This window comes from Tiliqua scincoides, chromosome 1 (assembly GCF_035046505.1).
Source record: "Tiliqua scincoides isolate rTilSci1 chromosome 1, rTilSci1.hap2, whole genome shotgun sequence".
Lineage (NCBI taxonomy): Eukaryota > Metazoa > Chordata > Lepidosauria > Squamata > Scincidae > Tiliqua > Tiliqua scincoides.
In genome coordinates this window covers 69,848,625-69,875,177 of record NC_089821.1, presented here as the reverse complement: position 1 = coordinate 69,875,177, position 26,553 = coordinate 69,848,625, and the positions used below count along the sequence as shown (strand labels likewise).

Genomic DNA, 26,553 nt, shown 5'->3' with positions numbered 1-26,553 from the left:
AGAGCAACATGGAGGTGTGACTCTGAAGGTGAGGGGGAGGAGCCGCTTTACACAGTGGTTCAGGCGCCGGAAAAACCTAGCACTTTGCCTCCCCCTCTGGGAATGCCATTGGCTCCTTCTGACCCCAGAATTTGATGGGCTGCAAAGGCTGGGCCCACCTATGCCCTAAACATGAGGGGAGGGGGAAGCTGTCATACATTGCATTGGTGTCTCTGCTTCTGTTCCCACAGTGCTCTTCCTTGATGCTGATTGAGAGCACCCGGGACTCGCTGTGCTTCACGGTCACTCACTACAAGCATAACAAGCAACAGTACAGCATCCAGGTGAGGTGATGAGCTGCTGACATTCTAAGTGGAATGAAAGTAGTCCATGGGCAAAGTGCAGGGACAGTCACAGGTGTGGGGAGGAGTGGGAGCATAATGCATAGTAGTCAGCCAGGATGTGCTAGATGGAAGAAGGCAGGTGCTGAGTGGGAAAGAAGGCTTGTAGAAGGACAGAGGAAATGTGTCCTGGTGGGAGAATGGAAGGATCAGATGGTATCATAAGGAAGAGGATGTGAGTCACTAATTTAGCCAGGGTGGTGGTGGTGGTGGTGGGTTGCAGTTGCCAGGTGGTATTGGGTTATGCATTGCATGCAGAATACTTGTCCAGTGATAAGAATGCTAAATAGGGATCATAGAATGTGTGCCAGTAAGTGCTGAAAAAGGTTTGGTTGGCAATAGCGAACAACTGTGGTGTATGCATCTGAGTGATACAGCAAAGAGTGGTGGGGCTTACAAAGTGGGGGCCTGATAAATAATCCTGTCATCCAAATGTCATGGGGTGTACTTCTGTTACCAGGCCAAATCAGGGGAGGAGAAGCGGGTTTGGACTCACCACATTAAGCGTTTGATCCTGGAAAATCATCATGCCATCATCCCTCAGAAAGTGAGTGGGAGCTGTCCTTCCTCTTCCTCTTGGAGTGTTTCTGTAAAGTGGACACCAGGAAATGTCTTGGCATGTCCTGCCATTCTGTAAGCTTAATTTTAGAAGATTTTTAGAGAGACATGAGGGTTATTCACTGTATCTGTTCTTCTAGGCATCTTTGTCACACCTCAAAATTCCTCTGTGTCTTATGTATGAACATGTCTATCTTTGTGACCCTGACTGACTCTGGTTCCCCAAAGCCCAACTGTGTTGTTTGAAATGAAGTAGAGCAATGCCAAAGGTCTTTCCTAGTGTGGGTTGTGCTTGAACTTTTGCCTGGCTCCCTTACCCCATTGAGAATGGGATGGACATCTGGAACAGTCACAGAAGAATGTGTTTTCCTTGGCTTACAAAGATCACAAGGCACAAGAAGGGAATGCCTCTTCCCTTCTTCGCTGACTCTTCTTTGGTGGGGTAAGGGAGATAGAAACTTCTTTGTTACCTCAACTTTCAGGATGATGCCTTTCCTCTTACCTGTAGCTGAGTGCTAAACCAATACCTTCTTTCCTTCAGGCCAAAGAAGCCATCCTGGAAATGGACTCATACTGTAAGTCCCTCCTCCTTTTTCATTTCATATGTCTGTTCTCCACATCCTTTCTCTTGCCTGCTGCAAGTTCAGCAGAGCAAACCTGTAGATGTCTCAGAATGTCCCTCCTCAAGGCTGAGAATGCACCCAGCCTTAAATGGCCAGATTTTTTCATCTGATTTGGCGAGTTTACAGATTCCTTACTGAAGCTGCATTCCTGATTGATAATCCAAGTCTCTGTCTGCTGTATTTCATATAGTTGTTGCCCTGTTAGACTGAGCACTTGAATCTGCTTCCTGGAGCTTCTGCCATTATGCATGATACATTCAGGGGATACAGAGTATGATTTAGATAGTGTTTTGGGTGGTTCATGCATGTATGGCTTAGTCATACCAAGTGAGGCCAGCTGCCAGATTTTCACATGCTGTCTTCTTCCCCTTTCAGATCCTTCTCGCTATAAATACAGTCCAGAGCGACTGAAGAAGTCCTGGTCATACCAGCCTACAGAAGACATTCCTCCCCATGCCCGACAGGGGCGCCGGCAATCAGGTAAACACAGTGGGGATTGGGCTACATCTGTCCAAGTTAGGGCCAAGAGGAGGCAGCAGCTGTAAATGTATTTCAATGGACTATCTATTTACTGGTGCTGATGGCCATGTGTGGAGTAGTACTTTTCTTGAGGATGATAGTGGTCAAATATCCCCTGGTGGCTTTAGGCTAGAACCTATATTTTCACCATTGGCTTATCTTGTAGTGACCTGTCTCAGTTATTGATGAAGTTTGTTGTTAAGCATTCATATTTGACCTTAGAGCTCAGTGCAGCTGTCAGATGCTTAAGCATTTCCTCTGCCAAGGCCTAATGACCTCTGGCATGGTACACACTTGCAGTATGCTAAGAGAGGGTACTTTTGTTTATGCTGGACAGTTTTGTGGGAATTTTGCTCTGAGTTATGAAACTATCACCTCAGCTTCAGAGGCAGATAATTCAGCAGTAGAGCTGAGAATGATGCTGCAGTTATTTGGTACTGAGGGAAATTTGAGACCTAAAGAAAGGAAGAAGGTAGAAAAGACCTGAAAAGACCTCGGACTGTGGCAGCAGGAAAGAAGCAGAGCGTGACCAGCAAAGTGTAATATTTTAGCGACTTTGCAGTTGGATATAGACCTCTTAAACCAATCCACTACTTCAAAGGCATTTCCACACCAAGGCTGGAAGGGAAATGCCTGCATGTCATAGTTGTGTGTGTGGAATATGGGTGTCATGATACCAGTGCTGCCCACATGTTTCTTACTGGGGTTTAGAAGTTTGTGCAAATAAAACAAGCATATTACATATTGGGCATCCCATGTCCTTGGAACCAGAAGTGTGATTTTTCTGTGATACAGGGGGGCTCCTGTATCCGTGGATCCCGTATCGGTGGATTCAGTTATCTATGGATCCGGTCCATGGGCCCCCTGTGTGCGCCCCCACTGGAGGCAAGGGGAGCTCCACTGGGCTCAGAGGACCCACTGGAGCCAAGGGGGAGGGGTTCACTTGTATCCATGTTTCACTTAACTCCAGGGGGTTGCGGAATGGAACCCCTGCGGATACAGGATACTTGCCTAATACCTAATGAGAGAGTTGGGGAATCCATAATGATACACTCTCCATTAGAGGAATCTTATTAGGTATTCCAAAAGATGGATCTTGGGGGTGGGGCCCAAGTCTGAACACACAATTCATTTATTCTTTTATAAACCTAGCCTGAAAGTAATTTTATACAACATTTTTAATTTTGTGCAACCTGTCACATAAGGTAAGGTGTGGAATTTCCCACTTGTGGTGTCATGTCAGCACTCAAAAAAGTTACGTATTTTGGAGTACTTTGGATTTCAGAATTCTGGATAAGGATGTCCAACTTGTACCTATCTGCATGAGACCAGCAAAGAGGAATAGTTCAATACTGTCGATACTATGAGCAGCTGTATGCCATTTTCAAAGGATGGTTTTGTTGTTATTTAGAAGTAAAACTTAGTACCTACTCCTCTTTTTTGGCAGTGAAATTAACAGCACTAGTTCTTTGGGCCATTTGTCTATTCTAGACCTAGAAAATTAGAACAATGTAGTCATAAAACCAACACAGGAAATTTCCAGACTGATTAAGTGTCAAAGCCATTCATGTGAGACATTGTGAGTGATGTTCCAGTGATGAAAAAGCAGACAATAACAATTTGCTCTTAAGGTCATAAGTGCGTTGCTTTTGTGTCTCATAAGTATGGTATAAGACTAGGTTTGTCATGGATAAAAGTATGCCAAGGGCTTTTGTGCATGAAGTTAATCCTTGATCTTGGCTGTGTCAAGAGAGAACTGCTGTTCATAGTTCTTAGTTGCTGAACTCACCTCTAGGCATCTGCTAAAAGTATGCTCTAGCAAAGGTTGGCAACCTGCAGGGCTGATCTGGCCTGCCACAAAAGTCATCTGGCCCGCATGGAGCTTGCCTTGAAAGGCATAACCTCCTTCCTAATTTGCCACGTGCCAGACAGGTCATGTCAGAGCACCTGCCCAGGCTCACAGAGTCCTTGTGCAGCAAATTGGGCAGGAGGCTTCACCTCCCAAGACGAGCTCCATGCTGCCATTTTTGGAAGCTCAGCAATCTGGACGCTCGTCAATGACCTGCTGATATCATTGCCAGATGTCCAGTCCCTTTAGCCAAAAAGGTTGCTCACACTTACTCTACAGGATCTCCTTGTGGGGAGCTGTAACTTACCTTCCTTCTAGAACAGAGGTGTCCAAACTTTTTGGTGAGAGGGCCACATCATCTCTCTCACACTGAGTCGGCTGGGGAAAAAAAGAATTTGCATTTCAAATTTGAATAAATTTACATAAATGAATATGTTAGAGATGGAACTTATATGAATGAATGAAGGTCTCGCGATAGCTCGAGGCCTATAAAAGACCTTGCACAAAGCAAGGCCAGCCTTTCCTTCGCTGCTGCTTTACAGACATGAAACAGCAAGCAGTGGAAGGAGCCTACAGCTCACACAAGAGGTCGAACAGTTGCCCTCACACTGAGAGCAGTTGTATTAGGCCAGTGTGGGCTCCAGCAAGTCTCCAGAAGGCCAGAGGCTCATTGGAGACTGGGGGCTCCCCGCGGGCTGGATTGGGGGTCCCAGAGGGCTGCAAATGGCCCCAGGGACGGGGTTTGGGCACCCCTGTTCTAGAACGTTTTCCAGGAGTGCTGGACAGGTGTGCCAATCTCAAAGATCTGAATTCTTTGTAACAAGAGAGTCCCAACAGCACATATATTGCACCCCAAACCTTGGGAAGGGCCCACAGAGTTTTAAGGAAGTTTATAAATCCTTCCATCAACCTATTACCTTGATAAAGTTATCTCAGTGCTGTGTAGATTTCAGCAAGGTCAGCCTTCTAGAATGTACTTGGGTGACCTTGGCTCTAATGGATACCTTCTGTCCCATCCTCAGAACCTTTCCATGGCAAAAACGGTGCAGAGAAGCTCCTAGACGGACTCGGCAGCTCTGACGTGTCAGGGCGTAAAGGCCGCAGAAAATCTGGTGCGGGCTCTGCTCATCCAGCTTGTGGCACAAAGGGTCTCTGTAGTCTGATGTGGAGGGGCTGGAGGGATCCTGGGAGGTCACTGGGTCAAACCTATCTCTGGAATAGATGGTGGTTGTCTGCTTCTCTTCCCAGGCTGTTACTGATTGAATGTGCCTCTCAGTTCCCCAAAACTATGAGAATCAACTTTGATTCTTCGGGTCCTCCAAGGCAGGGCTGTGTATATTCTGTGAATCCATAAACTGAATATCTTGAATAGGAATCTCCCGCTATCCAAATTCAACCAACTCTCTTCAAATCTCAACCCTACCTGTTCTCCCCAGTTTTTTGGCCTCCCCCCCCCCCCACTTGGTCGCCCTTTCAACTATTTTAGTAAGTTAATTAACCCTACTAAGAGGAGAGCGTTTATGTCCCGAGATTTAATATCTTCCCCTCAGCTGTTCACTCTGGCAGATTCTCCAATACCCTGCGTGATCGTAGATTATGTCCTTTTTGTTCCCTAGAACCGGACTCAGTGGACCATATATTACTCTGTTGCCCGGCCCACCAATTTCTTCGAGATACACACTTGAAACCCCTGCTGTCCTCTTTTTCTGGTACTTTTACTGACCCCTTACTTGTCCTCCTGAGCAACACTTCTGTGGTCACTACTAATGCAGTAGCAGAATTTCTTTCTGCAGTTATTAAGCTAAAACCCCTACCCTGATCCTATCCCCCCCCCAGTTTCCCCCCTTTCTATCCCTACCAGTCCTTTGTTGTGACTTTCCCTCTCGGCAACACAGCCACTGCGCTGGCTACTGTTACTGTTATTTATTGTTTTAATGCCAATAAAGGTTTATGGTATGGAATCTCCAGCTTCCTGTAAAACTCATGAGTCCCTAGTTCTTGTGGCTTATAAGCTTGATAACATCTCAGAAGCCCAAAGAGGCTGCAAGGCTCTAACTAGCTAAAGGGGAGAGTGTCAGTTCTCTGTCCAGGTCCTTGACCCACCTTCATGATAGCTTTTTGCTAGCCCCTGCCTTTACAATGCACTTGCTCCCAATGTCTATACTCATCTCTCATTTCCTCCTGTCTGCCAGAAAAATGCCAAATTCTTCTTAAAACTTCTTCAAATCAAAATAAACAATGCACATTACAAGACTGTGAAGGAAACCGTGCAAAATTTGCATTATGTCTTCTGATTGGGTATCTTTCCTGAAGCAGAATTGGGATTTATTTTTGTTTTGGCAGAGTATGCACAGCCTTCTCTCTAAATAAGTGGTGCAAAGAGGACATCTGATGTTGCATTTGGTCCCCTGGTTCATTCTGTGTTGGTGGTTTGTGAGTGTTGTGTTTGTGTTTTGAGATGCATGTTCTTCACTATCCAGTGGAGGAGGCTGGTGGTGTTCTACTCTAATTTGGGTGCTTCAGGGTGTCCCCTTAAGGATGGGCAGAGCTTGAGGGCTAACTCTGGCACTGGGTTTCTTCTGAAGCAACTTGGTCACTTCTGGGTTCTGAATCGCTGGCTGCATTTTAGGGACTCAGTCTTGCAAACTTTGTGTCTATTCCAGAGCCAACAAAACAGATCCTCAAACAACTGCAGAGTAAAGGTGAGCAAATTTGCCTCCCTGCTTCCCCCCATTATGGTCAGATTTGCTGGATTCATGTGGTTAAGGTTTTGCAGATGTCTATCCTTTCCTAGTTGGTCCCTCCTATCCCAGATTAATTCAGGCAAAGCTGTGGGCATTGGAACAATACAGTTTAGAGAATGAAGACTGGGCATAAGATTTCTCTAGGGCATTGATCCTGAAATGCTCCATAACATTCTCCTTCAGCAGTGGCTTCTCATTGCCTTCTCAGGGCAGGGAGGGAGGTTGGGTGGGGGATCAGAGCCTTTGGAAGAAACAGTGAACATGGGGATATATACTGTGGCAGCATACATAAGACTCTCTACCATATTGTCTATGTTGTTGGTTTTTTAGAGCAGTGTTTCTCAAACTGTGGGTTGGGACCCACTAAGTGGGTTGTGAGCCAATGTCAGGTGGGTCCCCATTCATTTCAATATTTTATTTTTAATGTATTAGACTTGATGCTGTCATGGTATGTGACAGCATTTGGAGAAATGTCACAGATCTGTACTTTTAACAGGCTGCTATGAAGATGCTTTTAACAATGATAGTAAATGGGACTTACTCCTGGGTAAGTGTGAGTAGCATTGCAGCTTAGGACTGTTAAAAATTTTCCTGCTTGATGATGTCACTTCTGGTCATGACATCACTTCTGGTGGGTCCTGACAGATTCTCATTCTAAAAAGTGGGTCCCGGTGCTGGTGAGAACCACTGCTTTAGAGTATATCTGAAATGGGGTGGGATGAGGGACAAGTAAATAGTCATGGAGGAAGCCTAGATATCTGGGCAAAGAATTGAAACTCCACCTTTTGCTTAAGTGCCTTTTTTCATTTCTTTCTCCATGTGCTGCAAATCTGGCAATAGGACTAAAGGTAAGATCCAGAAATTCTAGAAGGAAAAATGTGGGAGGGGTGAAAAGAAGAGATTTCCTTTTAAAATGATGTAAAAGTATTGGATGACTTGTAGTGGGCATTTGGTGCCTTCTTAAATACCTGTCCTGATATTTTGTCCTGCCACTATACTCTGTTAAAGAATAGAAAGCTCTTTGTTATGTGCTGCTGCTCATGAATTTTTAGCAAAGATATGTGAACCCACCAGATGTGTCTCTGTTGGTGTCCCAGCATTGGAGCCTTTTTAAAGGGAGCCCTGTCTTGCCTCCACTTAAACTAGCATGCAGATAGTGATGGATCCCTCTTGGAGTTTGGGGAACCTCCTCAGCCCCCCAACAGTTTGCCCCAGCAGGAGCAGCAAGATCAGATCCTTCCGCAAGAATCTCTGGAAGAGTTGGCTGAAAGTGATGGCAGCGAGAAGGAGATGGGGCCAGAGGAAGAGGATGAAGTTGAGGAGGAGGAGGAGGAGGAAGAAGAAGAAGAGGGGGAGAGGCTGGTAGGAACGGAACAGGTGGCAGACTTTGCAAGCTCCTTGATGGCAGTCCTCCATTGCTGGCACTATCGGGCCAATGCTTTGCTTTTCTCCTGGGGCAGCACGGTGAGGTGCTTGTTCAACCCTGCCATGTTCCCCTTGTGCATGCTGGCTTGGTGCATGGCTCCTGGCTGCCCTCCGTTCCTCCTGGTTGTCTTTTTAAAATGTTTCAAGCTAACCAAGAATGGACAGAGACACTCGTGTAAGGGAGACACTCATGTGTAACTCTGGAGTGTCACTACAGACTATTACTTGATGCTTCGCGCACTCCCATATGGACTAACCAGATTTGTGGCTTGATAACAAAAGAGTCTCCTTGGTTCTTACCATCTGTGTGTCCATGGGGGATCCCTTTTGCTGGGGACATTCTGCTGCTTTAGCAGCTTGACAAATGAGAGGAAGCAAATACTTAAGAAGGATCCTTACCAAGTCCTGGTGACTATGAGGCTGAACCACCCTGGATCCAGCACTAATTTTGCCAAATGCAATTTACTAATAATCACCCCACAAAGATTTTTCTTTTACCTGTCTGTTCAGCTGCCCATGCATGTTTGGGCAGAGCATCCTGAGAATTGGTTCTGGAAAGTTGTTCAAGCAGGAAGGAATTGTAACATTGGGGAACGGCTAACTGCTAAGCTGTTCAGTGCCAGGGAAGCAAGTGTGCCAGCGCCTCTAATGTGTTCATCTGCGATTTGCAAGGTAGCTGTACCTGAAATGAGGTGACTTAATTGTGTAGTTGCCTGGTTCAACAGCTAGAGCATTGGACTTGGACCTGTACTGAGATCACCCATGATTTGCATTTAAGTGGCTTGGGGCAACCCACTTTCTTTCTGCCATTCTCTGTAAAATGGACATACTAATGATCTCTCTCCCAACATGGTTGTTAAGCTAAATGAGATTGGATTATAAGGCACTTCCGAAACAAAAACAATGGCTCTGGCTATTTGGTTCTTGACCTGGCATGCTGTAAATGTGGCATCTGTGCAACCTGTTAACAGCTTTCTTTCTGTTTTGGTTCAGGGTAAGCACAAGGTACAGCAAGGACCCAAACGGTGCCAGTCTCCAGGCAGCAGTGAGAAAAACAGGTGCATGGGGTCTCCCTTACCTGTCCCAAAGGTGAGTGGGATGCATGACCCATGTGTGCTTCCTTTTCACAAGAGGCTTCAAAACCTTCATCGAAGCCATTTCACTTCTACTTCTTCTACTACTACTTCTACCATTTCACTTCTACTACCCTCTCTCCAAAGTCCTCATATTAGCTATATAGTGTTCTTCCAATCTATGGTCTGTACTGGTCTTGGTGTACAAAATGAGTGAAATAGCTCCTAATGAACCGGTTTGGGAGCTGATATATTTGTTCTCTTAAAAGCCTGTATGTTAATAATTAAATTGCGCTACAGAGTTTTGCTGCTGTTTTAAGCAGCAACTGCTTAAAGCAGCAGTTTTAAGCAGCAATTGTTAACAACTGTTAACTGTTAAGCTGTTAACTGTTAAGTAGCAACTGTTAACTGTTAACTGTTTTAAGCAGCAACTGCTTACTTATTTAAATAGGTATCATCTACAAAACTGTCATTTTGGTTTGTCAGTTTTATAAAATATATGAAAGTGCCCCATCTCACTTCCTCTCTTTGGCATGTTTTCCAGGCTCAGTCAGCCATGGAATTTGACAGGGTGTTGGACGGGTCTGTTAATATGGAAGGGTGCTCAGAAGAGAGTCCTTCAGATCCAGAGTCAGCAGGTGCACTGGAGCCAGTCCCAGAAAGCCAACATGGAGCCCTGGATGGTCTGGAGTCTACTGAAAATGTGGAAGAACTGAAGCCCCTTAGTAGTGAGGAAGAGGAGGAGGAAGAGGAAGAGGATGGAAGTGTGCCCCATTCCAGAAGCATCCTCCCTCTCTCTGTGCTGGATCAGGCCAGTATCATTGCTGAGCGCTTTGCCAATGGCCTCTCTCGTCGCAGCAGCCTGGCCCTTGAGGAGGGGAAGGGCTACATGACCCCAAAGCAGGCTAGCCGGAGCAGCAGTGTTCTGAGCCTGGATGGCAGTGAGAAGGCCATGTGCCGCAACAACAGCACCACCGATTCCCAGGGCTGCGGCCTGTTGCAAGAGCCCCTGGCTGAGCCTACCAATGGGGCTGCCTCTGCTGGCTTGGTGGAGGCTGATCACTCCTGTCGGCGGAAGGAGTCCATGTTGTCCCATCAGGACCGGCTGCTGTTGGACAAGATCAAGAACTACTATGATTATGCTGAGCATCAGGATGCTGGTTTCAGTGTCAGGCGGAGGGAGAGCCTGTCTTACATTCCCAAAGGGTTGGTGAGGAACTCTGTCTTCAGGATCAACAGTCTTCCCCAGGCAGAGCATGAGGACAAGATGCTGAAAAGGAAAAGGTTGGACACTCCTGTCAGCAGTGGGGCCTGCCGAACGCCAGCCTGGGTGCTGTCCAGTAAGCCTGCTGTTGGGTTGCAGGACCCCTGCTCTGAGGAAAATGCTGTGTCCATTCCTGATGCAGAATTCAGGCCACCTGCAGAGATGATTAAAATCTGGGAGGAGATGGAGAAGCCGAGCAGAGAGCTCTGCCGTGGAAGGGTAGAGAGTGGCACCAGGGCAGGCAAAGCAAATGGACAAGGAACTGTGGGTGCCACCCGACAGCAGACCCAGCCGTATTTGAAAGACAGGCCAAGTAATCAGGCCAATGGCTTTGACCTTCATGAGCCACTTCTGATCCTGGAGGATGAGGATCTTGGGGTGATAACGGAGGAGTCAGCTGTGCCCTCCCCTGAGACCAAATCACCTGTGGAGCGGGCCCTGCCTTCTAGGTTGCCCTGGAAGCTAGCACAAGACCTTGGGAGCTTTGAGCAAGAGCAGTATCACCCTCGGCTGCACCCCCGTATCATGCAGCTGGCTCACCTGACTGAGGCAGAGTTGACTGAGAAGGTGAAGAACAAGGTGTACCAGCTGGCCCGTCAATACAGCCTCCGCATCAAGGGCCACAAGCCCTCAGAAAGGAGGCTGCTCACTGAAGTGGAGGAGCAGATGAAGGGCCAGCAGGAGGCAGATAAGAAAGTCAAGGGTATGTATTGCCTGGAGGGACCGTAGCACCCGGAGGTGCAGTCAAAGGCAATCATTGTTGCTCCTATGATCTGAATTACAGCAATGTCTAGATGCCACCAGGTGGTTGTGAGGATAGATAAGTGATACTTTATTATTATTTTTTACAGTTCCAGTTATTTACTTTCCCTACCTTTGTGGGCTCACAGTGACAACCTTAACAAAAACATTATGTTTTTGTTATGTCATGTCAAATATAAATCGGTTTTGGAAGATGTTATTTGAAATGGGGTTTTCATACCTTACAACTTAAAATACGGATGAGGCTTCTTTATATGCAGGTTCAGCACTCACAGATTTGACTTGGTGTGAGTGCTGGAGGCTGGTCTTGCAACACAGGCCACCCTGCTGCGCTTTGGGAAATAAGTTATGCAGGTTCTTCACATTGAGGAGCAGCAGAAATGCAGCACAATAATCTGCTCCCATCCCTTGCCCATTTAAGCTCTAGTCCAGCAACTGGAACTTTGATTGGTGTTTTTTTTCGTTGTTTTTTTTTGCTGCTAGTGAATGCAAAGCCCCATCTTAACAGGGATGATTGTAGGTCCTATTCCACGGCCATCTCTGCAAAGATAGGACTATGATAGTCAGAGTGCGTCCTCAAGACTATAAACTCTTGGAGACAGTTCTGTAAGCACCTTTTGGAACAGGATGGCCCTTGGTATCTGTGGGGGATCTATTCCTGGACCCCCACGGACACCAAAACCCATACATAATGGAATCCACAGGTGGGGGCCATCACAGATTCTTCCAGAGATGTGGGCTGTGTAGGAAAGGAGCACTCTCTTTCCTGCCTGAACATCATTCTAAGGTGCACCTCAGATTCCTCTGCCCTGTGAGAGGAGTGAGGTCTGTCTTGCCCCTCCATGTCATGGCTGTTTCACAAGTCACTCACCTTATAGTGGTCACTCCGGTCCCTCCATCTTGCTTTTGTGACTTGGGATCAATCACCAGGGACCACAGGCAGAGATCTGTAGGTGATGTGGGGTTGCTGAAAGGGAGTCTTTCTGACAGATCTAGTTGATCTAGCTAGAGTGACCCCAAGTATTCCTCCTTGAAAAAGAATATTAGTTTCTTCAAGGACACTGCCCCATTGGGATATTTCTGAGATGGAGCTGGTGGAGTTCCCAGAGGGTGAGAAATTCTTTTCTGGCTAGAATATTTGGTAGACTCATAACTGACATAATTTACATTTAGCAGCTTTGGACTTGCCAGACTCAGGCTTCTGCTTCACTCCCTGCCTTCAAGGGCCAAACTACCTGTGACGTTGGCATCGCTGTATAGTCGCAGACCTGTCTACTCATGTGTAGGTACCATGTGGGGCTGCAGTTTGGATTGGGCCCACAGTGTGGAGGTTAAATGTATTTAACTCTTTACCTCTGCACCATATTTCCAGAAAATTGCCTCTCTGTTGAACTCTAAAAGTGCCATTTGCTACAAAAGTATTTTTCAGGTTTTAAAGAACATCTTGGAGAAGTGATTTTTTTTCCAGTCAGCTGCTGCACTTGAATATTATTAAGTAACGAACACATTAGGCATACATGTAGTCCAACCCTAAAAGAGTAGTTTGCAGCTGCAGTTACCTGGTCAACAAGGAAACTGCTGAGTTTTGGGAGTAAGACTGACCCCTGTTGCAGTTGGTGAGTCTGGCAGGGCCAGCTTTTTTTCTTGCCCCAGCGTGGGATCAAACTGATTCCTTGGTGGTTTTTCTCATAGGCAAGCAGAAGCCAGCCTTGACCCTCCTCAACTATCAGCAAGTCGTGCTGCAAGAATCCAACCCACTGCTCCAGCAACCCTCCTCTTCTTCCTCACACGAGAAGTCTCCCAAGCGCTTCTCCTACAGCCCCTGCTCCAGCAGCCCCAGGCTTGTTTCCCCCACCAGTACTCTTTCGCTCAGCCCCCTCAGTCCCATCACAGCTGAGAAGTTCCATTGGCCTGATGTGAGAGAGCTGAGGTCCAAGTATTCCTGTCAGGTAGTGGCTGAGAAGTGTAAGCCACTGCCAGTCAACAGGAGCCGTTCAGCACCTGAGAAAATGGTGGATGCTGGCAAGGTACTGGAGGAACACCAGTGCTCAAAGAGGAAGGCGAAAATGAGAGAGAAATCCCAACATGGGGTGACACAGGGCTGCAAGGGAGAGGCTTCATCTGACTCCATCCACAAAGATCATGCCTGTGAGACTCACAAGCAATCGTGTGTCATGGCCGAGACCTCTCTGGAGAACAGTCAGCAGGTGATTGTCGTGGAGAAGCTGCTGGAGACTACTGGGGAACCTGATGAGAGCTATGTGCAGATTCGCTCCCCTACATCCCGGGGGAAGATCTCTCTCAAGGCTGTAGTGGAGCGGTGCAAGGTCTACCAGGACTCGGAAGAATACCGCAAGCGTGAAGAGGACATTCAGGAAGTAGCTGCCCAGAAAGTACTTCAGCCAGTCTGGTTGGAGAAAACAGACAGAAGCCAGCCGAATCTGGTAAAGAACCTAAGGGAGAAATTCCAGACCCTAAATTCCAACAGCTGAGCACCTGCATCTCTTGCTTCCATGCCACTAAGTCCTACTCTAAATGGGAATATTTTGGAGGAAGTCCCAGTCATCCCCTCCAGTTACTGAGGAGGAGGAAGGTCTGGCAGTAAGTTGTTCCTCCTGTAGGGATTGTTGCCCTCTCCTTCTGTGCTCCAAACCATGTGGGCAGCTGCCTTGACTTCTGGGAAGCTGCAGTACCTTGCAAGGAGCTCTTGATGTTCAACAGTGGTTTATTCTGAGCGGAACTCCACCTCAAGCATTTCAGAGACCTAAAACTGACATCACCTTGCTGCTGGCAACCTGCTAGCGCAGTGCATATTAGTGCTGGCAGCGCTATTGGGCAGTACTCTTAGGATGGCTTCTGAAAGCCTTGAGGAGTTTTCCCCTGATAAGGCATGCCTCAGATCAGCTACTTGTATAGTGTACAGAGGAACGGTGAGCTCTTCCCTTCAGGCCCAGTTGTGACTGGGAAGTTCCTGCTTAGTCAAGTTGGAACAGGAAGAGTTAGCCTTCTGTTGTGCAGTCCTGTAGGAGAATAAGTTATTGTTCCAAGCTCATGGTTTTTGTGTGCGTTTTTTTAAGAATGTAATTGTACTACACTTGGGAGGTTTGATTGGTTCCAAGCCTCCCAAACTGAGAATATATAACCTAATACTGGTTGTGTACACATTTCAGTTTGTACGCACTGTGCAGTAACCACTGTTGACTAGACAATATGGCTGTATTTTTTTTTTCATTGGTAGTGGGAAGTAATTGAAAAAGAGTGGAATCTTTTTATTGCATTTCTTCAGTCTAAAAGCAAGGTTATGAAGACTCTGGGAATCGCAGAACTCTCCACACACACAGCAAGGGCTATGGATGGATCTGATCTGTCATGCTGCTAAGATGTTGTAGGTCCCATAACATGATTCCTGCACAACTACGCCTCCCCAATTCACCTTTCTAGCATCATACATACTTGACACAATCCATCCATCATACAAGAGAGGACTCTGCACCCTCTATCTTTTAGCCTTCATTAGATCCAGGAGTGTTTTGTTTTGTTTGTTTGTTTTAAAAGGAGGGACACCATTATGGATCATGGGAGTCTAGAGGGACAGTACCAGGAGACAAAACGAAACTGAGAGAGAAACTGCAGTTGTCTGGTCTTACACTGGGGTTACAATGTCAACAGAAAGATGAGACATTTAGAAATTCTGGTTGAAGGGACAGAATGCAAAGTGTAGAGTATTGCAGGTTTTAATCACCTGTAGAAAAAGGGCTCAAAGTAGGGGCTGCAAATCATACTTTTTAGTCATTGTTTGGTCCTCCATGCTTCTGAAGCTGGGCTCCTTCTCAATTCTCTCTCATTCAGACTGTTGTGTTGGGTTCCTTATCATGGGAACAGAGCAATGATAATCTCCTGTAGAGGGATGAGCCCAGCAAAAATTAGAGGGCAGGAGGACCATCCTGCAAGTGTTTAGGAATAACCTCTGAGGACCTTCAAAAATATTTTTGTATTAAAAATTATTCCTAAACCCCTTTGGGATGTTCCTGGTTTGGGTGAGCTCAAAGGAGGGATAGTCTGAACAGAACATGAATGGCTGCATATTGTATTGGTAGATAAGACTAGCAGAAAAGGAGACTCTGTATCATACTAGGCTCAGGAAAATGTGCAGCACATAGAAGTGAAACTGCAGGTGAGGGGGTGGTTTAGCAAAGCACTGGCTGTCCCCCAGTATCCCTTAATCAAGTGCTGACAGTGCATTGTCCCAGTAGTAGTAGTAATCTTATTAATATAGCACTTCTTGCTAAGTGCTTAAGCACTTCATCTATATATTATCACAAAAGTCCTTCCAACAACCCTGTCATCTAGATCAGTATCTTTATCCCCATACTCCAAAGAGAGTGGACCACCACAGTCCATCTAGTGAAATTGTAACTGAACTGAAACTTGAAGCAGGAACCTCCCCACAGACTGCTCAATAAGTCAGAAATGACACACAAAATGCCAGAGCCAAGAAGGGGTGATTTGTTCATTTATTAGAAAAATGTTATTAAATTGCTTCTGAAGCACATTCTGAAGCTTTAGCTCTTTTCTCTGGACAGTGGAAGCACATTGGAGCATGTGGAACTTGGTGCCTAGCTGTTAAAATGAGAATTAACCCCAACCCCATAAAGCTGTAGGAGAGGTACTGGGCTACTACAGCTGTTCTCCTATCTCCAAGAAACAGCCCTTGCTACTTGGAAGCAAATGTGTTCTGAGCTAATTGTGTGAAGCTCCCTTCTAACAGGTCCTGACCTCTGCATCAGTGGGGTCTTGGAGAGCTAAGCCTGATGAGAGAGCAGCTCAAATACAGAGAAATCACTTTGCAGGTCTGAGAGCTGAATCAGATCATCTAAGAAGAAAGAGCTGGGCAAAGCCAGGCAGGGTAGGTTGCAACTCACCAGACAGCAAATGGTTCCTGTGGGATGCAGTATTCCTGGTCTGTAATGGGTAGGAGCACAGTGCAAGGAGACAAAGTGTGGAATGCTGATGAGTGTACTAAGACCTGCTGAGCTGAAACCAAATCTTTTAATGAGGGTCTGGGAAGCGCAGCTTCTATTATGTGCAGAGACACAGGCTGAAAGAAACAGGTGACTATAAAAATGTGCATAATGTGCATCAACTTCTTATTAGCACATTGTAGAGGGCAGTGGTCATACAGCAGGAATAGTCTCCAAAGAGCATTGGACCTCTTTTCTGAAAAGAAGCATTGCACACTACAGTGTTACAGAGTGACAGGTATAAATATTCCCTAAGAAAGACAGTGGGGTATGAGCTTGCTATCCAGAAGACCTGTAAAGGATAGTGAACAAGTGCAAATGGGTAGCATGGTCAGTGATTCCTTGTTGGCATTTACAGAAGTTCTGACTTAGTTCATCCACATTCACATGTGCTTTATTGTTTTATGTAAAAGCAGGCTCTAAAGCTGCCTTCTCTCTAGTACTCCTTGCCTCATGAATCTCTTCCACCTAGGCAGTGAAGTCTGCTTCATGCAAGATCAATGTTTCCTACACTAGAGTCACTACCCCATACCTCTTTCCTCAAAATTAATTGTTCTGTACTTACTTGACAATGCAGATTAGTATCCCATTTCCCCATAAACAAGGATCAAAAGAATTGAGAAAATTCCAATCTTTAGCACCTGGATTTTAAAAATACAAGGGCAATTAGAAGGTTGGGGGTATGACTAACCCTTGGCAAGTGCTTTTGAGTGAGATGATTGAAAACTGTTTGAGGATAGGAGGCTAAAATGGGCCTCCTAAGCAAGGGAAAGCATTTTACTACAAACTGCGTAATATATGAACGCAAGGGCCCTAGCCTAAGCATGTGAGATGAATCTGAAGAGTGATACCTGCTACAAGAGTTCCCATTTGAACAACTTGGATCTCTCCCTAATAATGCTTATAAATACTCTTCCACTAAACATAGCTTCTATGCTAAGATCTGGGAATGAAACTTACCAGTATCCTGCTCAAATGAAAGGCCTCCTGCCCAGTTTCCTGAACAGTTAGATTAAAACTGCCTCAGGTTGTCTTGTATGAGGCCCAATTCTAGGCAGCTGTAACAGTTCACCCTATGCATGTGTACTCAGAAGTAAGTCCCAATTGACTTCAGCAGGACTTACCTCTAGGGATGTATGTACAGGTATGCCGCCCAAGAGTACCTGAAACGCACTGCTTGCAAAGACTGTTGTTCAGTGATACAGCATCTCCTTTGCATACAGAAGGTCCCAGGTTTGGTTCCTGATAGAGCTGGGAAAGACCCCATTCTGAACCCTGAAGGTCTAATGCTGTTGGGGTAGACAATACTGAGCTAGATACAGCAAGGATTTGAGGACAAGGTAGCTGTTCAGATGTTTGGTGGGCTTAGAGGTCCCTAACACAATCTACTGTGTAGCTCTAGTAGCATACCTGAGTCCCAAAAGCTGGTTTGATGATCACATGGGTGTGTATAGACAATCCTGAACATAAAGAAAAAAAGTTTCCTTTATGGCAGAGATGCTTTAAGATGGCACTGAGAAGGAAGAGGGCTGGCAGATCAGCAGTCGGAATGTATCACTGCACCCATAAAGTAGAGTGGTATTAGTGCTACTATAATCCACAACTCAAAGTGCTATAATAAAAACAGTTTAGTTATGCTGTATTGACTTTTACAGGCAATGTAGCATTGCAGAAATTTGACTACCCATTACAGCCCAGGAGACCTGGAAAAGTGTTGTACTTTTGAGACACAACAAAGTAACACCTGGAAATGTCCTAAGCTTCACCTCCAAGGTCTTGGTACATAGATCCATGGTCACTGCACTCTCTTTTAAGCAAACACCTCTCTCTTCCCACAGCTGCTGGTGGGTACAAGGCAAAGAAGACCCCCCCTTTCCCAGTATCTCAAGAACAATTCTTGCATCAAGAGATGATTTGTAGCTTCCTTTTGAGCAAGGAGAATCCAAACTGGTCTGTGCATGGTTGTTTATGGAGCCTGTTCACTCCTGGGGGGTAATTATGGGGAGCCCCTAGGTTAAGGCACTTTCAATATGGTACATGACATCTACAAAGAAAATGGGGTGGATTCTTAAAACAGCAATGAGCCCTAGGGGTACGGTGCTCAAAAGACAAACTGAACAATGGGAGTCTGGTATTACAAGAACTTTAAAACAGTCCCAGCCAATGTTACCATCCCTGCAAAGAGGCCACTGTGGGAAAAAGGCAATTTGCAGGCCCTAGTTAATGCCATAGGCTGTTAGCTCCTCAAGAATATGGTCCAAAAGCAATTCAGCTGAACTTCTGTTTTCCCTTTAAGCTGAATTCTTGCTTTGGATAAAGGACTAGTGAAGTACATAAATTCAGGGTATGAAGTACCTGTATATATTTTAAATAGCCATTCACACACACACATCACAGGCAGAGGTCTCTGCAGGAGGGAGCAGCTGGGACTAGCACAGTGCATTTGCAGTGACTGAGAAAGCTGCACTCCACTCTAGAGAAGTGTAAGCAGTGCAGTGAATTATCATAGGCCATGCTCAGGCACAACAGATTCTTAAAGGGGACAACAGAGGTGCCATTTGCTTCTGGGGAACTGAGCCAGTACAGAACAGGTGATTTCAGAAAGCAGGAGGAAGAAGGACAGGACACCTGGCCACAAAGTGAACCACATCATAAATAAAGGATTAATAAAACCTCATTAAGTAACATAGGGCACAATCCAGCACAAGTTAATTGCAATGAAGTCCCACTGGCCTCAAATAAGATCGAATTCAATCACTATTTCCCATTCCATTTTTTCCAGTGGAACTTAATTGCAATGAATTTTTGCTGAGTTCTGCTCATAGTGTTCAAAGAGGGTGAACATTATTCCTCTCTCTCCCATCTATGAATGTATTTCAGATCTTCATTCCTCCCTACCAAATGCAGAAATTTGAACATGGATGACAACATCTCGATTCGGCTGCAATCTAGATTCATTGTGATCCATAGGGCTTTTTTCACCAACCTTGTGGAAAGGGGATTAAGCCTTTTGACGCGAAAAGAGTTCTGTGGTTTGTGACCTACTGTGCGTGTACTGATGTACGTCACAAGTCCATATAGAATAGAACATCTGTCCTGCTAAAAACTTTCCACATTCCAGCATAAGAGTTGGTACAAGCTGGAAGCTGGACTCAGGGCATTCTGCCTGTGTTCTTCTGCGAGAGAACAATTTTTTCATTTATCCCTCAAGCTGATAGTGAAGTTCTTTGGGACAGTTCTGTTCCAACATAATACAAGGAAAGCAACTCCCAGGGCCTTGGCTTTGGTAGGACAAATCTCCAAGAACTGTGGAAAAGGAAACTGCTCCAAACACAAACATTTTGCTCTCTGGATCTCCATCCAGTTCTGTTTGGCTGGTTAAGTCCCTATTCCCCTCTTTTGCTCTGTAATAAATCCCTGAAATCCACATGGCATCTTTCTATTGAAGCTGTTCTTTTTTTGGCAAGGTTTCCACTGGGTCCACAAGCCTTGCTGAACAATGCCTTCCCAGTGAGCCAACCAAGGACATCTCACAGGCTCTGCTTTGAAGAACATTGGCTGCCTCGCAGCAGGGATCTTGCTTTCTTACTGGAAACACTGGCTTGATGCCCTTTGGGGAGACATGAGGGATGTGGTTGGGAATGAGAAGCAGGCCTGTGCTGGGGAGATGAGAACAGTGTTGAGTGGGGCCATGAGTGCCCAGGGACACTAAAACATGCAGTTTTTTATTATGCACATTATAGCGTAGGCATCTGACTGGACCGAGCCACCTGTTTGGCTATTTCTTTTTGGGAAAGAAGCTGAATCTCTTCTCTTTGTCTTTCTTGGTCAGACTCACATCCACAGTAGTGATGGAAGGCAGAGGCAAACTTTGGGCCTTGGTTTTAATGCTTTGGGATTCAATTATTGCTGTGCTGAAGCCCTGAAGCCAGGTGTGCATCTCATCCTGTTAGAACGGGATAAGAAAATATCAACTTCATACATTTCAGTTGCCATGCAAAAGAGAAAGCAGAAAATAGTGTTTTAAAAATCAAGGGCAGATTTCAGAATATGAAGCATTTTGAATTTTTGTTAGGAATTTTTTTAAAGGGTGCAATCCTGAAGAGGCCTTGAGCCAACCCAGGAGTGTTGCAAAAGTCAAGCACATCAGGATGGGACATTTCAGGAAGAGGGGGGGATGGGCAGCAGGCATTCCTGCAGATGGGCAGGAGGCGGGTTAGGATCCAGCAGTTATGCTGGATCCTGACCCCATTCCCGGGCAGACCAGGGCAGTCCCAGGCTGCTTAGATTTGCGCCACCTCATCAGGTGCTGCAGATCTGAGTAGACCCATTGGCACTGCTGTGGTTGTCCCTGGGGTAAGGGGAAAATTTCCCCTTGCCTCGAGCTGAGCCTCAGACAGCCCAAAATTTGTCCTGGATACAGGGCAGGCCTGCTTGCCTATTCCAGCACAAGTTAGGATGGCGCTGTAAATTTCCTAAGAACATCATTGTATAAAACTCCAATTTTGGTTAATAGTATGTCACATTGTGCTTAACTACCTCACAGAGAGACCAAGAGAAGGAAGAAACAGCTGACACCAGTGTGGAAAGTCGAATCAAAAGCTGAATTATTCAAAAGCCAAGAAATTAACTGACCAAAGGGCAATTGCCTTAAACGTAAGGATGGGTAGCCCAATCCTAAATTCCGGAGCTGCTGCTAAATAAACTAGGACTGAAATTGCCGTTGCTGTATCCTGTGCAGTCAGAACATCTACTGGAATCTCCTTGGGGTAAGGGAACATTTGTTCCCTTATCCCTGGTAGAGCTCCATTGGCACTTATGGGTTTCCTTGGATCTGTATCCACTTTAGTGGGCACAGAACCAAGGAGACCAGTGTCAAGCGGCTTCACTCAGGAGGGGCTACAGGATTTGGTGGCAGTCTCTGCCTCCATCCCTGACCCCCTCCTGGGCCCAATCCACCCACTGGCCCGTCCTTCCTGTACCCAGTTCTGCCGTTCCACTGCCCTGAAAAGTCTCTCTATTGGCTGGCAGGGATATTCACTGTCCGGCACCCCAGTCCTGTGTTGTCCCAGATCTGAGGCTCAGTACCAACTGGTGCTGGTCTCTCTGCTGGCAGTGTGTTTCATGCATTTTTGTGTCATGGCACATGGTGCTTATGGCACTTTTACGACACCTAGCGCTGTTGGTGCAAGCACACTGCCGGCACTGGTGAAGGGTAGGATCGGGCTCTTAATCTCCTTATGGAAAATGAGTCAGGAAGAACTGCAGAGTCAATCAATTCAGGGAACTCTGCCAAATGGCGCTCCCTAATTTTGCTTCTTTTTTTTTTCAAACAAGAAGCCACTCTAGCTTTCAAAGAGGCATTTCTGCTTACAAATATCAGTAATTCTGCATCCTTCAATGGCTTCCTAAATTGGAGAAACTTCAGTGAATCTAGTCATTCAACTGCCCTGTGAGAAGACAGTTGTGCATTTCAACTTCCCTGAAGTTGCCCATTTTGTTGTAATAAGAGAGTACTAGAGAAGTGAAGTGCTTTAATACTAAAATATACTCTTTTTACACATCAATTCTCCATAAGCAACCACAGCACTTTTGTTCAGCCTCCTGCCCCACTGTATCCAACTCCAAACATTTAAAACTGTTTGTGTTTATAATAGTTTTTTAAAATATAAGCTGTCTCTTCTTTTTCCCCTCAGATGAAAGGCAAAACTTAGTTCAGTTCCTTCTTAGACAAGTGGTTGTGATATGCCTAGCTGGCCTTGACTAAATTCATTGTTAATGGCCCAACCATGCCAAACTTACACTCTCTGAATAGCAAACAAGATGACCCAGAATTGTATCAATTAAGACAGTGCTTGATAAAGCAGTATCTTCTTCAGTGAGACTTTCAGCTGTGCACCACCTTATAGCCTGTTCTTCAGTAAAAGCAATTATCCCAGTGTGCATGACATCACCTACCTCATCTTTGCCGTGGAAGAGCCATTCACTCCCATTGCTGAGTCTGCAAAGGTCAAGAATCCAAAGATATAAGACACACTTTTTAAAAATGTAGGAGACCTGGCATTTGTGAGTTTGCATTTTGAGTCACGAGGGCCACACGTATGCCAGGAAGAATAAATACACACTGCAGTATATTTCAGGAATTAGATTGCTGGAAGATACCAAAATATGCCTGTTCATAGGCAACAGCATCCTCACCAACCCGCCCCCCCCCCCACCGCCAAGATCCAGTAGAACAGTCACTCTTAACTATTTTGGCTATGGCCCCTTTGGAGCGCTTCTCAGGGTATTTCATCTATTCAGTTACCAGGCACCGTTATAAACCTTTGGGGCTTTCCTTCTCACCATTTTCAGTCTGTTCCGTTTTCAGTACAGTACAGTAATCTTGTAACACGGGAAAGACATAATTCCCCACCAAGAAGGGAAACAAACATGGAAAGCAAATACATGTGTGCCCCTGTATCTGTGGAGGTTCTGTGTTGGAACCCCCCACGGTGAAGTGAAACTGCAGATATGGGCGAGCACACCCCCCCCCCCACTCTCTGGAGGGTCGTCTGAGCTCAGCAGAGGTCATACACATCTGTGGCCTCTGCCAGTCTCAGACTGAGCCTTAGAGGCAAAAACATGCAACTTTCGGTTGTGTGTTTTTGCTTCTAAGGCTCAGTCTGAGCCCATCAGAGGCCACAGATGAATGTTCACTACCTGTGTTGGGCTCAGACAACCCTCCAAAGGGTTCTAAGTCTGGAGGAGGAACGCAGATCTGATCCATAGATAAGTTAATCTGTGGATACATGATCCGCTGATACAGGGGTCCCCTGTACAGGAGAGCTAACTTAGAACGAGCGTATTTGTCCATTAATTTTTGTCTAAAAAAATGCAAGTTGACTGAATTATGATGCCTCACCAGCAAACAGAAAATTGCCTTCCGAAACCAGATGTAGCTTTCGGAGGCTTCTGCAGGCCATTCTGAGACCCACAGCAGCCTGTAGAGTGAGTCACTAGCCCAGCATGACTTGGAAGAGGTCGCTAGGGCCTCCCTATTCCTCCAGAATGGCTCCGATATGGAGCCAAATGGAGGCAGGGGCAGGTGGGAGAGCCCAGGTCATGACCTATTTGGCATAGTCTTGCAACCCATCAGTGGCTTGCAACTCACACATTCAGAAACTCTGACCTACACACAACTCTTAAAAAGTAAATCCTCCTCAGTCAAATTTTTTGTTGTGCTCAAAGAAGTCCATCTATGCTAAGAATGTGTGACTTGCTAAAGATCCACCATGCCTAAGAACAGTCTGTCTTAACAAAGAGTCTGTTTGGGCAAAACAGTCGCAAGCAGAAACAAAAGATAACAGTGGCAGCAAGTTTGCTCTTACCTCAACTTGAAGACGTGTTTCTTCTTCTTGTAATCGGCAGCAACTTCACAGAAGGCATTCTTCAGCCGGAAAGGTTCCTCTCCATGGTAAGGCACACCCAAGGCCAAGCTCTTGGCATCCTTATAGAATGTCAGTTCACTGTTCCTGAGCACACAGTATAACGTATTCCAGGACCTAGCAGCAAGCAAGAAACATCTCTGATCAAGGGTCAAGGTACAGACCAAATTAAACAGCAAGACTCTTCTTACAGGGCAATCCTCTGCATGTCTATTCAGAAGTGTGTCCCACTGTGCTGAACAGGGCCTACTTGCAAGAAAGTGCAGAGAGGATTGCAGCCTAAGACTCTCATCAGTGTTAGAGGTACACTCATTCTGGTCCTTCTTAGCTGGATTTCAAAGAATCAAGAGGTGGGCTTGATCTGCCTGTAACTAGAATAGTTAATACACAATTCCTAGAACAGCCATTTTTAACCACTGTGCTGTGGCATACTGGTGTGCCACAAGTGGTCCACAGGTGTGCCACAGGAATTTGGGGGAAAGTCATTTATTAATAAGGCCAAATGGGAGATGTGAGCCCCCTCTGGCCACATGGTGTGCCTTGTCAATTGTCAAAAACCTGGTGGTGTGCCTTGACAATTTCAGTGCCTTGTCAGTGTGCCGTGAGATGAAAAAGGTTGAAAATCACTGTCCTAGAAGGACCTTTGGTAGAGCTAGTTAAAAAAAATCAAATTATTCTTTGATATTATGAGAACATGGCACAACATCAAATGTCATCATGTCTGAGAAAGGAGTAAGGTGAAGCAATGGAGAAAATATATCACCATTGTTGGCATCCTTCAGTCTCGGAAGACTATGGTATCGCGCTCTGAATGGTGGTTCTGGAACAGAGTGTCCTCTCCAGTGCGCGAAGCCTGGGTAAAGTAGATATGGAGGATAGACTGTTTCCCATGCAGCAAATCCCGCCTCTCCACGTCACTGAAATGGTCCAATGGAAAGGCAGAGGCCAATATGGTTGGTTCCAGCGGCATCGCAGGAGTTGCCAGAACATGACTGTGTTCAGCCATGAACTGCCTCAGGGAGTCTGGCTCCAGATTTTGCCTTGAGGTTGACTCCTGAAGCCTTTTCCATAACTGGATGTAGCCACAAGGCAGTGGAGGTTTGGGATCAGAGTTTTCCTTCTCTCAGATGAGCTGCCTTCCCAGGCTAAGGAGTCCCATCTACCCAGTGGCTGTTTAGTCACCTCTTACAACAAGTACAGCCAAACCTAGGACCTATTCTTATCCCCAGCCCCCAGGGGATTATCACCATTAGAGGGGGTAAAAAACCATTCTTGGATCTTTATTTAGGAGGAGAAGACATTCTTGAATTCTAAACGTGAACAGACAAAATTCTGCACCTGAAGATAGTAGAAAGAATTCTTCATCCCAGGAAAAAAACCTTTTACATTGTCTGGTAGAGGAAGGCAGCAAAATACTGTATCTGAGGTAAAAGAAAATTCAGCTCAGAGTAGTAAGAAGACAGATCCAGTGATGTTATGGATCATTCTTCTCTTCTAACCTGTTTCTCAATACCCCTGTTAGCTTCCTCTGTTCAAGAACTTGTATAACCTGCTGTTCTTTCCTTGAAAGATACAGCTTATATGCAGTTCAGTGGTGATGGCACTTTCTAAGGGTTTCTTTAACCCTTACAACCCTTACAACAGCACAATCTACCAGTAAGTGCCCAGTGCCATCTGCTCAGATCAATAGCTTTTGGTTCCTGTGCTTCTAAACACTGTGGGCCACCTTTAGTCACCAGAACATAAGGAAGTGCACTTTCATGTAAGGCTGACCAGTTCTTCTCTTTCTGGTGGGTAGCTGTAAACTCAGCTGTGCCTGAACACCACTAAGCACCATGAACCACAAAATCATCTTGCAAAAAACCACCAGCCCTCTATTCAGCCCTACTCTTTCATAGTGCACCTAGGTCATGCTGGTATGGGCTCTATGATTCAAAAAGGTACCATGTGTGATATGAATGTGAGTGATAATACTATTCCGCAGTGGCAGTCCAACCGCAGTATACCGAAATCTGCAGCATACTAAAATCCGCTGATACAGGGGTTATTTCAATGCCTTTAAAATGGGGAAAAAGTGCCATATCACATTTCACACGGTCAGAGCATGTGGTTTCCAAGCCTCTCCAGGCTAAAAATAGCTCAAAAAACACACATCCATGTAACACAGAGGTGTATTGCTCCTCCCAGTGTTGCCCCAGGATGCATTGCGAGAATGCAGCAGGAGCTGAAAACTGCGCACAAGAGCTCTGTCAAACTGAACCGGTGTTCCATGGTATTTGGCATTGCATTGTGGTCACACTGCCGAGTGGTGCACGTCCTGCACTACCCGAGCACTCGCTGCACTACCGCACAGAGCCACACCTCACAGTATGGGAGCGGCTGCCACAGTGGATAACTGCCTGTGACGCTGAGCAATAGCAGTTCTGCAGAGAGATTAATTAGGAAAGAGGTTTTAAAATCAACCACCACCCAGAATCCATGCAAACAACTCCACCTGTTGGAAGCCCTCTTGTTGGGGGCTTCTAGATCATGTTTCCGCCCCAGATAGCCCTCAAGTTGAACAGTGTGAGATCTGTCCAGCTGTGCAGGTAGGGTGGCTGTCTCATCTATCTCGCTCACAGGTGTCTGGACCATCTTGAAGAGTGAGTCCTTAGTGGAAATTTCTTCACTGTCCACTTTGATCTCTGTTTCGGGCAGTTCTTCAGGTAGCTCTTCTGGGACCATTTCACTACCTAGCTTCTCGTTTTCTTGCACCTGCTGTAAGCATAAGAAGAGACAATTTAACAACAACAGAAGCAACTCAGCGTGACATTGGGGGAATGGATCCTGCCCCATTCCATTGAAGGAACAGAGACCAGTTTTATATGTGGTGCAGAAGAATATGGTAGAATTCGGGACTGAATATAAC

The 26,553-nt window shown here is 45.8% G+C and overlaps 2 protein-coding genes across 8 annotated transcripts in view; one reads left to right on the top strand and one right to left on the bottom strand.

Moving 5' to 3' along the window:
* Positions 1–19,645, top strand: part of PLEKHG3 (pleckstrin homology and RhoGEF domain containing G3) — a 61,376-nt gene extending 41,731 nt beyond the window's left edge. For 2 of the 4 annotated variants that reach the window (XM_066611533.1, XM_066611536.1), the window contains exons 9-18: positions 231–323; positions 841–927; positions 1,480–1,513; positions 1,937–2,041; positions 6,593–6,631; positions 7,004–7,062; positions 7,820–8,137; positions 9,092–9,187; positions 9,716–11,138; positions 12,890–19,645. In XM_066611533.1, the coding sequence (XP_066467630.1) occupies positions 231–323; positions 841–927; positions 1,480–1,513; positions 1,937–2,041; positions 6,593–6,631; positions 7,004–7,062; positions 7,820–8,137; positions 9,092–9,187; positions 9,716–11,138; positions 12,890–13,689 (3,054 nt within the window). In that variant the 3' untranslated portion in view covers positions 13,690–19,645. Of the gene's footprint in view, positions 1–230; positions 324–840; positions 928–1,479; positions 1,514–1,936; positions 2,042–6,592; positions 6,632–7,003; positions 7,063–7,513; positions 7,522–7,819; positions 8,138–9,091; positions 9,188–9,715; positions 11,139–12,889 lie in introns of all 4 variants that reach the window. The other 2 variants (XM_066611534.1, XM_066611535.1) reach the window with 2 other exon arrangements.
* SPTB (spectrin beta, erythrocytic) overlaps positions 15,693–26,553 on the bottom strand; it is a 139,036-nt gene continuing 128,175 nt past the window's right edge. For all 4 annotated transcript variants that reach the window (XM_066611528.1, XM_066611530.1, XM_066611526.1 and 1 more), the window contains exons 33-36: positions 26,140–26,402; positions 23,589–23,762; positions 22,177–22,219; positions 15,693–20,164 (exon numbers count right to left, since the gene is read on the bottom strand). In XM_066611528.1, coding sequence (XP_066467625.1) covers positions 19,997–20,164; positions 22,177–22,219; positions 23,589–23,762; positions 26,140–26,402 — 648 coding nt within the window. In that variant the 3' untranslated portion in view covers positions 15,693–19,996. The remainder of the gene's footprint in view (positions 20,165–22,176; positions 22,220–23,588; positions 23,763–26,139; positions 26,403–26,553) is intronic.